Source organism: Cebus imitator, unplaced genomic scaffold (assembly GCF_001604975.1).
Source record: "Cebus imitator isolate Cc_AM_T3 unplaced genomic scaffold, Cebus_imitator-1.0 Scaffold59, whole genome shotgun sequence".
Lineage (NCBI taxonomy): Eukaryota > Metazoa > Chordata > Mammalia > Primates > Cebidae > Cebus > Cebus imitator.
This window is the reverse complement of record NW_016107374.1, coordinates 5,828,220-5,842,017: the sequence shown is the minus strand read 5'-3', so window position 1 is coordinate 5,842,017 and position 13,798 is coordinate 5,828,220. Positions and strand designations below refer to the sequence as shown.

The 13,798-nt window shown below is 44.7% G+C and overlaps 1 protein-coding gene across 1 annotated transcript in view; it reads right to left on the bottom strand.

Annotated features, from left to right (window-relative positions):
- FBXW8 (F-box and WD repeat domain containing 8) overlaps positions 1-13,563 on the bottom strand; it is a 123,548-nt gene extending 109,985 nt beyond the window's left edge. Inside the window, exon 1 of the mRNA XM_017529535.2 lies at positions 13,155-13,563. Coding sequence (XP_017385024.1) covers positions 13,155-13,472 — 318 coding nt within the window. The 5' untranslated portion in view covers positions 13,473-13,563. The remainder of the gene's footprint in view (positions 1-13,154) is intronic.
- Positions 13,564-13,798: the final 235 nt, after the last annotated feature.

Below are 13,798 nucleotides of genomic sequence, written 5' to 3'. Positions count from 1 at the left end.
ATAATTCACAACAATTTATTGCATATTTTCAAATAGCTAGAAGAGCAAATTTTGAATGTTTACAACACAAATAATAACTGTTTTAGGTGACAGATATGTTAATTACCCTGATTTGGTCCACATACATTGTATACATGTATCACACTGTGCCCCATAAATATGTACAACTATAATGCATCAATTAAAAATAAAAAACAAATAAAAGGTGCTATCAGTCTTCCACCTAGACTACTGTGAAGCACACAACCATCCAAAAGGTTGTGTGGGTTAAAGCCATCCACATTAACCCAACTCTATACTGACTTAAAAACATGAAAATGGACATCCTGGCATTTTGGAAACAAAGATATTCCAAGAAGAAGGAAAAGGAATTAAAGACACTGGAAATATGAATATAGGGAAATTTGGTCAAACTATAAAAATATAAATGTGGCTACAATGTTTAGAGAAAATAATTTTGCAGTAGTGCTCCCAGCAGTGTGAGACTAGCCAAATTTATTCTATAGGAGACCAATAAATTCAAAATATTAGTATTTCTTCAATGTTAGGAAAAGTATCAGTTTGATGACATACAACCTTGCTTTTAGTTCTTCGACAATGGCTCAGACATCGATTCTGTATCACTACTGCAGAATTTTGTCCTGTATTACACATCAAAATCACCTGTGGAATTAAAAAAAAAAATGCCCAGGGCCCTACCCAGACCTACTGCCCTGCATTTCCAGGGATAGGGCTAATGTACCACTTTTTTTTTTTCTTTTTTTTGAGACAGAGTCTCACTCTGTTACCCAGGCTAGAGTGCAGTGACACAATCTTGGCTCAATGAAACCTTCGCCTCCCGGATTCAACTGATTCTTGTGTCTCAGCCTCACAAGTAGCTGAGATTACAGGCACGCATCACCACACCTAGCTAATTTTTGTAGTTTTTAGTAGAGACAGGGTTTTGCCATGTTGGCCAGGCTGGTCTCGAACTCCCGGCCTCAACTGATCCGCCCACCTCGGCCTCCCAGAGTGCTGGGATTACAGGCATGAACCACTGCACCCCACCTCAAGCACCTTTTTCTCCAGCGATCCTCATGCACATTAAAAGTTGACAACACAATCCTACATCATAGGCAGATATAAAAATCTATCCATCCCCTCTTTCCTAATCAAGGGGAAAAAAAAAACTACAAAGGGGTCATATTACTTGGTTAACTTAAAGTCAGTGAATACTAGATTTTCCCAAAGTCTACTGGACTTACTCCAAAAACGCTGAGAGAAATTGCAAAGAGATCCATCCCCAGGGAGGCTGATTTGTATTCCTACGTGCTAATGTAAGACTAATTCTGTAAATGGACTGGTTTTGTGCCTTACTGTTAGAAACTTAATCTGTCTTCTCTTGTTTAATAGAAGAAGGGATAATTACTAAGAGCCAAAGCAGTAAAAAGTAAAGAAACTGACTTAAGGTTTTTGTTCCCAATGTACATCTCCAGGGCAAAGAGAACATGAAAGAACCCTCTGGGTGGTGGTTTAGGAAACTAAGAAAAGCACCTTGAGTTCAAAGAAGAGATTTGCAATAACATTTCTACTAAATCTAAGACTGAAAGGAGACTGTTCTCTAAAGGCGTTTATCTCAACTTTCCACATACTGCAAAAGCTGAGCGGAGTAGACCCACACAATCTCAATAGAAGAAACAGATGAGTTTCTGTTTCACCTGCGTCTTCTTTGAGAAGGTAAAAAAAACTGGTTGGCTGGTTGTGGGGGTGGGGGAGGGAGAAGGTCTGAAAGGCAGTCAAGATAAATAGGCATGCATTTATAATCCACAATTGGTCTTGAAATATATATTCTTATACACACACAGAGAAAAAAAAGTCAGAAATAGGCCAGGCACAGTGGCTCACATCTGTAATCCCAACAGTTTGGGTGACCAAGGTGGGCAGATCATTAGGGGCCAGGAGTTCAAGACCAGCCCAGGTAACACAGTTAGCCATCCTCTCTAGAAAAAATTAAAACAAATTAGCCAGGTGTGGTGGCGCCTCCCAGCTACTCAGGAGGCTGAGGTGGGAGGATCACTTGAGTTTGGAAGGTCGAGGCTACAGTGAGCCATGATCACACCACCGCACTCCTGCTCAGACAAAAGACAGAGATCCTGTCTCAAATAAAAAACAAAAAACAAATGTTGGAAACACACCAAAATGTTAACAATGGTAGCCTCTAAGCAATGATATTACTAAAGATTTTTATTTTCTTATTTCTGTTCTTCTGAATTTCCTAAATATTTCTACAGTGAGCATGTGATATTTTCACAGACACACAAAAGCAACACATTTTTAAAGTAAGATAATTTATGTTCAAAATACTATCTAAATTCAGGGCCACACCAGGTGCTAGGGGGAGAGAGGTGCTGTTAGCAAGTATTTAAGAAATAGTGTCTACACTAAGAGAGCTAAAATCTTTATAGAGACAAGTCACTGTCATGTAAAATGAAATAAATACAGGAGACTACAACAGGCAATATAAATCATCCCCCAAGGTACTCCAAAGTTCATTAGTAAGCCAACTATATAGAAGTTGGAAATCATTTCTCCTAACAAACAATGCTATAAAGAGCGGCTAAGCTCCCAAGCAGTGCACAAAAAACCAATTTATCTCTTAATGTTTAACCTAATCCCCATGCCTAGCTATAAGGGAGAGCAAAAGGTATTCAATAAATATGTGTTGATCACAAGTGCGGGTGATATAAGTGAACTATCATACTACAGAATTTAACTAGCTCAGTGCCTTGCACACAGTAGATGCACAATAAAGGTCCATGGAATTTGATTTATCCTTTTTTTGTGGGAATAGGCTTTCCAGCTTCAAGACACATTCTCACTCCCCTGGGGACTCTGGCAAGGAAAGAAGGTAGAAGACGCCAATGTAAAGACGAGCAAGTGCTGGGGGAACACCCAGGAGGCTGGGTGTGGTGGTGAAGGAGGACGGTGTGAAGCAAAATGGGCTCGGCCTCTGCTTTGAGCCCCTTTTTAGTCTAAACTGGGATCTGAGCTTTAGAACACAGGAGAGAGAGAAGACAGGAAGAGGAGAAGCTTCAGGCTCCAGAGGGGTACCACAGTGGGCATGGTTTTGTCTGTGAAATGCATAGACATTCACATTAAGGGTCCCAGACACTGCAGGCACATTCCCACCATCAGGACTGGCTATAGAATTTGTGGGCCTCTCGGTCAAAAATGATTAAAAATTTCAAGGGAACAGAGCATTGAACTAAGTGTGGGTCCTGGCCACCACAGAACCTTTCACTTGCCTTCTGGGCCTAGAATCCCCTCATCCTGTTCTCTGCATGTTCACTCCCTCACCTCCTTTAAGTTTTCCACAAAATGTGACCTTCCCAGAAAGACTTTGTTGGACAGCACTATTGAAAATTACAGCCCCTCCCCTGGCAGATACACTCTATCCACTCCGATTTTTTCCCCAGAACATTTATTCATTACCTGACAATTATTTGTCCATTGTCTAACTCTCTCTTCCCCTGAATGTAAGTTATACAAGGGCACAGGCTTTTTTCTGTCTTATTCGATGCTATATTCTCAGTGCCTAGAACAGTGGCTGGTATTTAAGAAGACACTTAATAAATATCTGCGGGATGAATGAATGAAACCCAAGCTGATTCACGCAGCAGATCCTTCCAAAAAAGACCTGATGGAAGTCACAGTTGTTCTAGTATACACACGCCTCATTTCAAAACGTTCGTAAGCAGAGGCCCGTTTCTATTTACGAATTCGTGGATAACGTGAAAAACCGAATGGCACTGAAGATAAGGACTTTTTAGTTGGGGGAAAGGGAGAAATTTGGGCTGAAGAAATCAGGGAAGAATTAACACGGGAGATGGAACTCAAGCTGAGCTTTAAGAGGCAGGCAAAGGACAGGAAAGAGGCAAGGATGTTATTCCAGGTAAGTCAGTTCATGAGTACACATTTGGTTTGGTTTGCTGTCTCACTTTTCTTAGCCAGAAGAAAAGTGTTTACATTAGGGAGCTTCCTTATTTGTATTTAACTTAAAAACAGAAGAAAGTTAAGCCATTAAATCTATCTTGTTGGCAACATAAATGCAGGATCTGACAGGTTAAATATTGACATGCGGAGTGATAAATATTGTTAGCAGTATTAAAACTTATAGCAGCCCTAAAACTCCATATCTTAACCTGGAAGGATGCTTTGAATGTTCAAGGGTTCTAATCATCACAGAGCCTCTTTATAAAGTTGCTGTCAGAAGCAGATAATTTTGCCCATGTTATTTCAACTCAGCAAATGTAGACAGGGCCCCTAACCGTGCTAGTAAGGCAGGTGGAGGCAGAATGGTAAGGCAACAGATCCCACCCCTCAGTTTCACAAGAGGTGGAAGCTAAGGGCTTATCAGTGGTAAGTTTCAGCAAAGAAGTAAAATAGCATAGCAAACTCTTCTGAGTACTAATTGTAATAGCATCAGCTGAACTGTATTGGCCCCTTTCTGTACTCCAGGCTTGGTGCTAAGTTCCATGCCTTATTTCATTGCATCTTCATAAGACAGGTACCAACATGATCATCATTTGACAGCTAAGACAGGGTAAATTAACCTGCCCAAGGCAAACTGATAGCAGCAGAGCCTGAACCTGAACTCGGGCCTACCAGACTGCAGAGCCCAGCCCCATAGCCAAGGCCGTCCTGACTCCATTAACGTCATGTTTTTAGTTAAAAGAAACAAGACTTTAGGGCTCTCTGAAGACAAGGAGCCATTCTGTTTACTGCTGATTCCCCAGCACCGAGCTGATCAATGAATATATGTCAGATGAACAGAAAACAGTCGTCCCCCCTTATCCAGTTTTGCTTTCTACAGCATCAGTTACTTACAGTACAATATTATGAGACCCCCACATTCATGTTTATCATAGTATATTGTTGTAATTATTCCATTTTTTTGTTGTTGCTGTTAATCTCTTACTGTGCCTTGTTTATAAACTTTATCATTGGTCTGTGTGTACTGGAAAAAGACATGGTATATATAGGGTTCAGTACTATCTGCATTTTCAAGCACCCACTGGGGTTCCTGAAGTGTAACCCCAGTGGATAAGGTGAGCCTGCTGTACTCTCAGAGTTAGTGCTGTGTCACACACCCACCTCAAGTGGGTATCAGTTATTGATGGTTTTTCCTGCCCAACATCCACTTCCTCTCTTGCGGAAACCATCCCACTCCCACTCTTAATCAACACGATTTAGGTGGAGCTGACCTCACCTTTATCTTCAGGAATGGGCAATGAATACAAGCCTGGTCAATCTGAATCAGTGATTGGCTCAAAGGTGGACCCATGACCCAGTTTTCACCAGTGGGAATTTAGGTTCATGACTTGTTGCTCTCTTTCCTGAGTTGCTAAGCAGATAGAACGTAAGACTAGAGTTGCTGGTAGCCATTTTTCACCAGAGGAGAGCCTGTGTGTGAATAAAGCCAACAAACGGAAAATAGGATTAAGAGAAGGCGACTCCTACTTACCTTAGGTAAGCACCCAAAACAAACACTACCACGTGGAATTTTGAGTTACACCAATCAACAAATTCCAGTTTGGGTTAAGTCAGTTTGGGTTTTTTAAGCCTGTCTGAGCTGGGTGCTTGCTGCTTACAGCCCAGAGTCCTGATATACCACCTAAATAAAAATGGGGCCCAAGCAAGTGGATATCACAACCACTCCACTGAAGAAAGCAGCACACTTGCAATTGTACTCAGGTATATCCATTACCTCCAAGAAGCCTGGGTTATGAAGAGAGAAGGGAAAACAACAGCAGAGAAAGTGCCTACTGCCTCTGAAATTCTGACCAGGGATGTGTCGTTTCTTTCGTTAGTTTACTTACACTAACAACACTATCAAGTGCCAATTTCGGTATTCCCAACTCACCACCTAAAAAGAAATGGATGCTAAGCACTATTATTAAAAGCTTCATAAAAGATGAAGATTGGGAGGAGTCCTGCGTTTTCTTTTCTTTTTTTTTTTTTTTGAGACAGAGTCTCGCTCTGTCACCAGGCTGGAGTGCAGTGGCGTGATCTTGGCTCACTGCAACCTCTGCCTCCCAGGTTCAAGCAATTCTCCTGCCTCAGCCTCCCAAGTAGCTGGGAGCTACAGGCGCGCACCACCACGCCCAGCTAGTTTTTTGTATTTTAGCAGAGACAGGGTTTCACCATGTTGGCCAGGATGGTCTTGATCTCTTGACCTTGTGATCCACTCTCCTTGGCCTTCCGAAGTGCTGGGATTACAGGCGTGAGCCACCGTGCCCGGCTCAGTCCTACGTTTTCATGTCAGCTTTGCTTGCCCATCAGAGGTTCTGGCCTATACCCAGCCAGATGACACTCGAAGGCAGCACTGCTCACCTGCCTAGCCAAAGGCAACTTCACTCTTGATTGCTAACTTACTAGTTGTTCTCACTCTAGTGATAGACACAGAAGACTCTCAAGTGGAGGAGACTGCACCAGAAATACAACCGGGTACACTAATGAAAGTGTGCCAAAGGTTGAGAAGAAACCGGGGCAGGGAGAAAGTGTAAGAAGGTGATACTGGATTTTATTTCCCATTCATGTCAACTGGATCAGCTTCTGTTAGGGATTCTGGGGAGTCCCAAATGGAACAAACTCTTCCTTTCAGGAGCCACCTGTGGATGAAGAAAGGATTCTTGGGAAGGCACAAGGCAAAAACAATAATATGGCTACCCAAAGCAGATCTAGCCCACAGACAGGTTTTGTTTAACCTGCAGTGTTAGTACCTAAAATTTTATTAATTTTTTAGTTACCAAAAATTAAAAATGGGAAGAGTTTGTGAGGTAGACTGACACAGTGATGGCCCCATATTTGTTCATGTCTCTCTGTAACCAAGCACTTGGGTAAATCCACACTGACTCTGGACTTGGCCACATGACAATGACAAACGTGACCTATGCAGATTTCAAAAGCACCACTGTATCTGGCCACTGGGGCTCGCCCTCTTGATGCTCTCATAATTCTGAGAAGGCCCACTTGGGGCTAAGCTGCTGTATGATAACTCATAACCCAGACACACACCTCTCTCTCCTTCCCTCTCCATCTCTCCCTCTCCCCCTACCTCTTCTCTTTCTCTCTCTCTCTCTCTCTCTCTCTCTCTCACACACACACACACACACACACACACACACACAGCCAATTAGCCAACCCCAGAAGCAGACCAGCCTGGGTGACTGCAGCTAACCTCAGATGCATGAGTGAGCTCACCCATGCCTAGACCAAGCTGCCAGCCTACAAAATGGCGAGCTAAATAGTGGTTGTTTGAAGCCAAAGTTTTGGATGGTGGTTTTTAAGTGAGACAGAATCTATGTTGCCCAGGCTGGTCTCAAACTCTTGGGTTCAAGCAATCCTCCTGCCTCAGTTCCCCCAGCAGCTGGGAGTACAGGTGTGTGCCACCATGCCCAGCTTGGATGGTTTTCTCATGCAGAAAAAACTGAGAGTCCACATAAAAATACATATTCCCAATTTTTTAAAAATCTAAAGACCTTACAACACTAGGACCACATTCCCACAGGGCAATAACCAGCTAATGGGGGCAGTGGCTACTACCCTGACCTCAGCCATAGCATGTATTTCCCAATGTGTCTTTATCATCTCGCTCATGCTGTGGTCAAGTTCTGCCGTCATGTCATCTCATCATGGCAAAGAAGAAGGTGAAATACTACATTCCACATAAACGAGTCACTATCAAGAGTGAGAAAACCAGTACAACCACTTTGGAAAACTGTATCTACCAAGGCTAATCTATGCATGCCTTATAGCCCACCAATTCCACTCCCAAGTGAATACTCAGAAAAAATGTGGACACATTTTCCAAAAGATCTTCAAAACAGTTATGGTGTCATCATTTCTGAGAATCCCAAGCTGGCTATCAACAAACTAGCAGCAATTCCCATCAACAGTAGATAAAATGTAGCATATTCATAGAGATCAATCTCACAGATAAATGCCATTCACAAGAACTCAGACACATGAGTATATGCTGTATGACTCCACTTAATATACAGTTCAAAAATAAACTAAAGGTGGTGATAGAAGTCAGGTGAGGCCAGACACGGATGCTCACCTTTAGTCCCAGCATTTTGGGAGGCCAAGGCAGGCAGATTACATGAAGCCAGGAGTTCGAGACCAGCCTGGCCAACACAGTGAAACCCTGTCTCTACTAAAAATACAAAAATTAGCCGGCCAGGGCAATGCATGCCTGTAGTCACAGCTACTTGGGAGGCTGAGGCACAAGAATTGCTTGAACGCAGGAGGTGGAGGTTGCAGTGAGCCAAGATTGCACCAGAGCACTCCAGCCTAGGTGACAGAACAACCCTGTCTCAAAAAAAAAAAAAAAAAAAAGTCAGGTGAGTGGTTACCTTTGGGGGGAAGGGAACTCAGGGTGGGGGATGCGGTTCTGACATGCTGATAATAGTGCCCTGCGACCTGGCTGCTGCTTACATGGATGTGTACACTTGAAAATTCATCAAGCAATCAGGCACAGTGGCTCACGTCTGTAATCCCAGCACTTTGGGAGGCAGAGGCAGGCAGATCACAAGGTCAGGAGTTTGAGACCAGCCTGACCAACATGGTGAAACCCTGTCTCTACTAAAAATACAAAAATTAGCTGGGCATAGTGGTGTGCACCTGTAATCCCAGCTACTCAGGAGGCTGAGGCAGAAGAATTGCTTGAACCTGGGAGGCGGAAGTTGCAGTGAGCCAAGATTGCACCACTGCACTCCAGACTGGGCAACAGAGCAAGACTCAAAAAAATAAATAAATAAAAATAAAGCTGTGCATTTAGGACTTACATATGTCAATACACAGTTTGAGCTTAAAAACTTTTAAAAGTGGGAAAACAAGACCAAGACGGCCACGTTTCAAGACAATTCCTACAATATCAGACATGTTTAATATGACAAAAAGAACAGTTGCCACTATGAAACAAATTATTATAAAACTATGACCAGAACACATAAAAACACCTCATGAGCTGGGAAAAAGGACCTACTGTGCAACTCCCAGCCTGCCTCACTCACGTGCATCACCTGCCTTAGCTCTATGTGCTCTGGGCTTGCAACCACTGACACAGGGATCCAAGCCTTTTCCATAAACCCTGTCATCATTTATCAGACTGGAGATAAGGAGCAGGTTTATTATCCAAAAATCAGTTACTTTCCTAATGCTTATCTACAAATCTGTTGAAAATAATCACTTGAAAGAGTTGTTGGGAGAAATGAAAACTATAATGTCTCTAAACCCTTAAGACAGTACCAAGGAGACAGTAAGTACGCAAACAATGAATTATCACTTTATTTATAGCAGCGTTACTGATGATTGCAAAGTCTTGTTTGTTTTTGAGACAGAGTTTTCCTCGGCTGGAGTGCAATAGTTTGATTCTGGCTCACTGCAGTCTTGACCTCCCACGCTCAATCAGTCCTCCCATGTCAGCCTCCCAAGTGGCTAGGACTACAGGAGCCTGCAACTATGCCTGGCCAATTTCTGTACAGATGGGGTTTCTCCATGTTGCCCAGGTTGGTCTGGAGCTCCTGAGCTCAAGAGATCCACCCACCTCGGCCTCCCAAAGTGCTAGGATTATAGGCATGAGCCACCTTGCCCAGCCACACAGTCTGTTTTTTGCCTCTTTTTGACAGGGTCCTACTCTGTCGCTCAGGCTGAAGTACAGTGGTACAATCATGGCTCACTGCAGCCTCAACCTCCTGGGCTCAAGCGATCCTCCCACCTCAGCCTCCCAAGTAGCTAGAACTAAAGGGGTGCACCACCACATGTAGCTAATTTTTAAAAATTGTTTGCAGAGACGGGGTTTCACTATGTTGCCCAGGCTGGTCTTGAATTACTGGGCTCAAGCGATCCTCCTGTCTCAGCCTCTAAAGTGCTGGGATTACAGGTGTGTACCACTACACCCGGCCTACAAAGTCCTCTTTAAAATTAGAGGTGCCCCAAAGGTTGTATGCTACTCATAGTAAAGCCTAGTAGTACCTAATATGGTGATTCTGAAGGGGGCAGAGGAGACCAGGGACATGAATTCCAGGAAGACAGGGCAGGCCTTTTCCAGCAACATGAAATAGATTCGGATGTGCCCTCTAGATCCTCCAGTACACAGGCTCCTTCTGTTTTTAGAATACGGCAGACCCTTGAACACCACGGGTTTGAACCACGTAGGTCCGTCCACTTATATGCACGTTTTTTCCATAAACATTACATCAGATGTGCCTCTGCCACCACTAAAACAGCAAGACAATCTCTCCTTCGCAGCAGCAGCCACTGCCACCGCCTACCCAGTGTGAAGGCAATGAGAATGAAGGCCTTTGTGATCAGCCATTTCCACTTAATAAATAGTAAATACATTTTCTCTTATAATTTTCTTAAGGACGCTTTCTCCTCTAGCTTACCTTATTGTAAGGCTACGGTATATAACACACATAAGATACACAATACGAGTTAATGGACTGTTATCAGTAAGGCTTCTGGTCAACAGTAGGCTATTCATGGTTAAGTTTTGGGAGAGTCAAATAATATATGCAGATTTTTGACTGCAAGGAGGTCAGTGCCCCTAATCCCCACGCTGTTCAAGGGTCAACTGTACTTGATTTACTTCTTTACTATTTTTGGTATCAATGCCTCTACCTCTAAGGGTTACAACGGGAAAGCCTTGAGAATCAGGACCTGGAAGCTATAGAGTACAACGTCTTACACTTGCCTGATGAAGCCAGTCATTAGGTTTCAGGGCCCCTTCCTTGGTGATGGAGTTAGCAGGTCTGGGGAAGGCCCAGACCCTATATTTTAACAAAGCCTCCCGTGATTCTTATGCCAACTCAAGTTTAACTTGGTGAAACCTGGAGCTGAAAAAACCTGAATCCCCAGAATCTATCAGTGAGATAACTCTGGGCAAGTTACAAAGAATCTATGAGTTTCTTCATCTGTAAAAGGAGAGTTAAAACCTACCTCACAGGATTGTTGTGTTCGAATTAGGGCAGAGCGTAGGACCAAACACTTGGTAAAAACTCAAACAGTAGCGATTAATGTCATTTGAGTAAACTACATATTACATAAAATAATAGGCCATTATTGAAACAGCTTGCCACTTAAAGAATTATTCCCAACTAAGAGGATCACTTGAGCCCAGGAGTTTGAAACCAGACTGGGCAACACAGGGAGACCTTGTCGCTACCAAAAAATTTAAAAAATTATCTGTGTGGTGGCACCTGCGTGTAGTCCCAGCTACTCAGGATACTGAGGCAGGAGGATGGCTTGAGCCAGACAGTTTGAAGCTGCAGTGAGCTGAGAGGGCAACACTGCACTCTAGCCTGAGCAACAGAGCAAGACCCTGTCTCAAAAAAAAAAAAAAAAGAAAAAAGAAAACAGAAAAAGACATGACAAAAAAGAAAACAGAAAAGGGCATGACAAAAAAGAAAACTACGGGCCGATATTCCTAATGAACATAGACGCAAAAATCCTCCACAAAATACTAGCAAACAAATTCAACAATACATCAAAAAGATAACACACCATGATCAAGTGGGATTTATCCTAGGAATGCAAGGATGGTTCAACATACACAAATTAATAAACATCATATATCATATCAATAGAATGAAAGACAAAAGCTGTATAATCATCTTAATAGAGGCATAAAAAGATTTGAAAAAACTAAGCATCCTTTCACAATAAAAACAGGGTCTCACTTTGTCACCAAGGCTGGAGTGCAGTGGCATGATCTTGGCTTACTGCAGCCTTGATCTCCCACGTCCAAGCGATCCTCCTGCCTCAGCCCCCTAAGTAGCTGGGACTATGGGCATGTGCCACTAAATGTGGCAATTTTTTTTTTTTACAAACAGGGTTTTGCCATGTTTCTTAGGCTGGTCTCAAACTCCTGGACTCAAGGAATCCACCTGCCTCATCCTCCCAAAGTGCTAGGATTATAGCCGTGAGCTACCATGCCTGGTCCAGCATAGAAACTCTTAAGAAGGTGCCGGACGTGGTGGCTCACGCCTGTAATCCCAGCACTTTGGGAGGCCGAGGCGGGTGGATCACAAGGTCAAAAGATCGAGACCATCCTGGTCAACACGGTGAAACCTCATCTCTACTAAAACTACAAAAAATTAGCTGGGCATGGTGGCGCGTGCCTGTAATCCCAACTACTCAGGAGGCTGAGGCAGGAGAATTGCCTGAACCCAGGNAAAAGAAAAAGAAAAGAAAAGAGAGAGAGAGAAAGAAAAGAAAGACAAAGGAAGAGAGAGAGAGAACAGAGCAAAACCCTGTCTCAAAAAAAGAGAGAGAGAGAGGGACGGAGGGAGGGAGAGGTGGGAGAGGGAGAGGAGAGAATTGTTCCCAATTAGAAGCCGTAGAGCCTTTCTTTGAGCCTAATTTAAATCAAACCATTAAAACCTGCTGCCTTGACCTCTTAACCTGGGAGCCACGGATGCATTTCAGGTGATCTGGATTTTCCCAACTTTCTCAAGGGGATTATTTTTAACCGACAGAGGGTCCCCAGCTTCCTCCAGATTCTCCAAGGGATCTACGCCCCACAAAAAGATAAGAAATCCTAATGAAAGTGCCCAAGAGTTCTTCCCCCTCTCCTTCCTTTTTTTCTGAATCTTTTTGAATACGTGCACGGTTACAAAAATTAGTTCAAACAGTATGCAAAGAAAAGTTAAAATTCCTTCCTATTCATTACCTGGGTCCTCCTTTTCAAAAGCAACCTTTGTTCAAAGTTTAGGCAGCTTTCAAGAGCAGGATTTCTCAACCCCACACACACTCGCTGACATTTTGGCCTAGATAATTTTTTGTGCGTGCTGTCCTGTTGTGCACTGTAGGATGTTCACGAGCATCTCTGGCCTCTACCCACTAGATGCCCAGTAACATGCACACATACACACCCCGATGAGATACCCAAAAATCTCTGCAGACATTGCCAAATCTGGGGGAACAAAATCGCCCCGACTGAGAAGCGCTGCTTCCAGAAAGACCCTATGCACGCACAAACATCGGTGTTTGTGCGTCTACTCATTTTCTCGGGCAACTAGAGGCACACAGTTACTCTCCAAATCACTGCAGGGGTTTGTCCTGAGGGCAGGGGCGGGCGCGGGCCTCGGCGAGAGGCGACGGCCACTCACCAGGTCGCGGATGAGCTGGTCCACCAGCTGCTCCCCGCCCCCGGCGCCCTCGCGGGCCCGAGCAAAACGGGACCGGCTCGCCACGTCCTGCACCTCGGCCCGAGTCGCCCGCGCCGCCGGAGGCCTCCCTGCGCCCTCCAGGAGACCCTGGGCCAGCGCCGGGTCCCCCGAGGCCTGTTCGCTGCGCCCGGGGACCACCTCCGGCCGTCGCGCCCGCCTCTCGGCAGCCTCGGGCCGCCGCCACTTCCTCGGCGCCTGGGCCTGCGCCAGCTCCTCCTGCCAGCGCCGACGGAACTCCTCTAGGCTGCAGTCGTTCATCGTCGCCGCTCCCGGCGCTCCACGTTCTCTTCGGCTCCGCTGGGTGCCACGGGACAGTCCCTCCACGGGAAGTGTCCGCTATGGCCGGAAACCGCCGCCGCAGTCGCTCTAGGGTTCCGGGCGGGCGGCCACGCCCCCGCCACGCCCCCCGGTCTGCCCCTGGGTGCACTTGCTCACGCTACTGACTTGCGGCGCCCAAGACGGAGGTCTACGTACCTGCTCTTCAGCCCATCAGCTCTCCTGCCTATCACTTATGCTAAGCTCTGACTTCGCGCCAAGCATTGTTCTTTCATTCAACAAACATGCATCGAGCGACTACTATATGC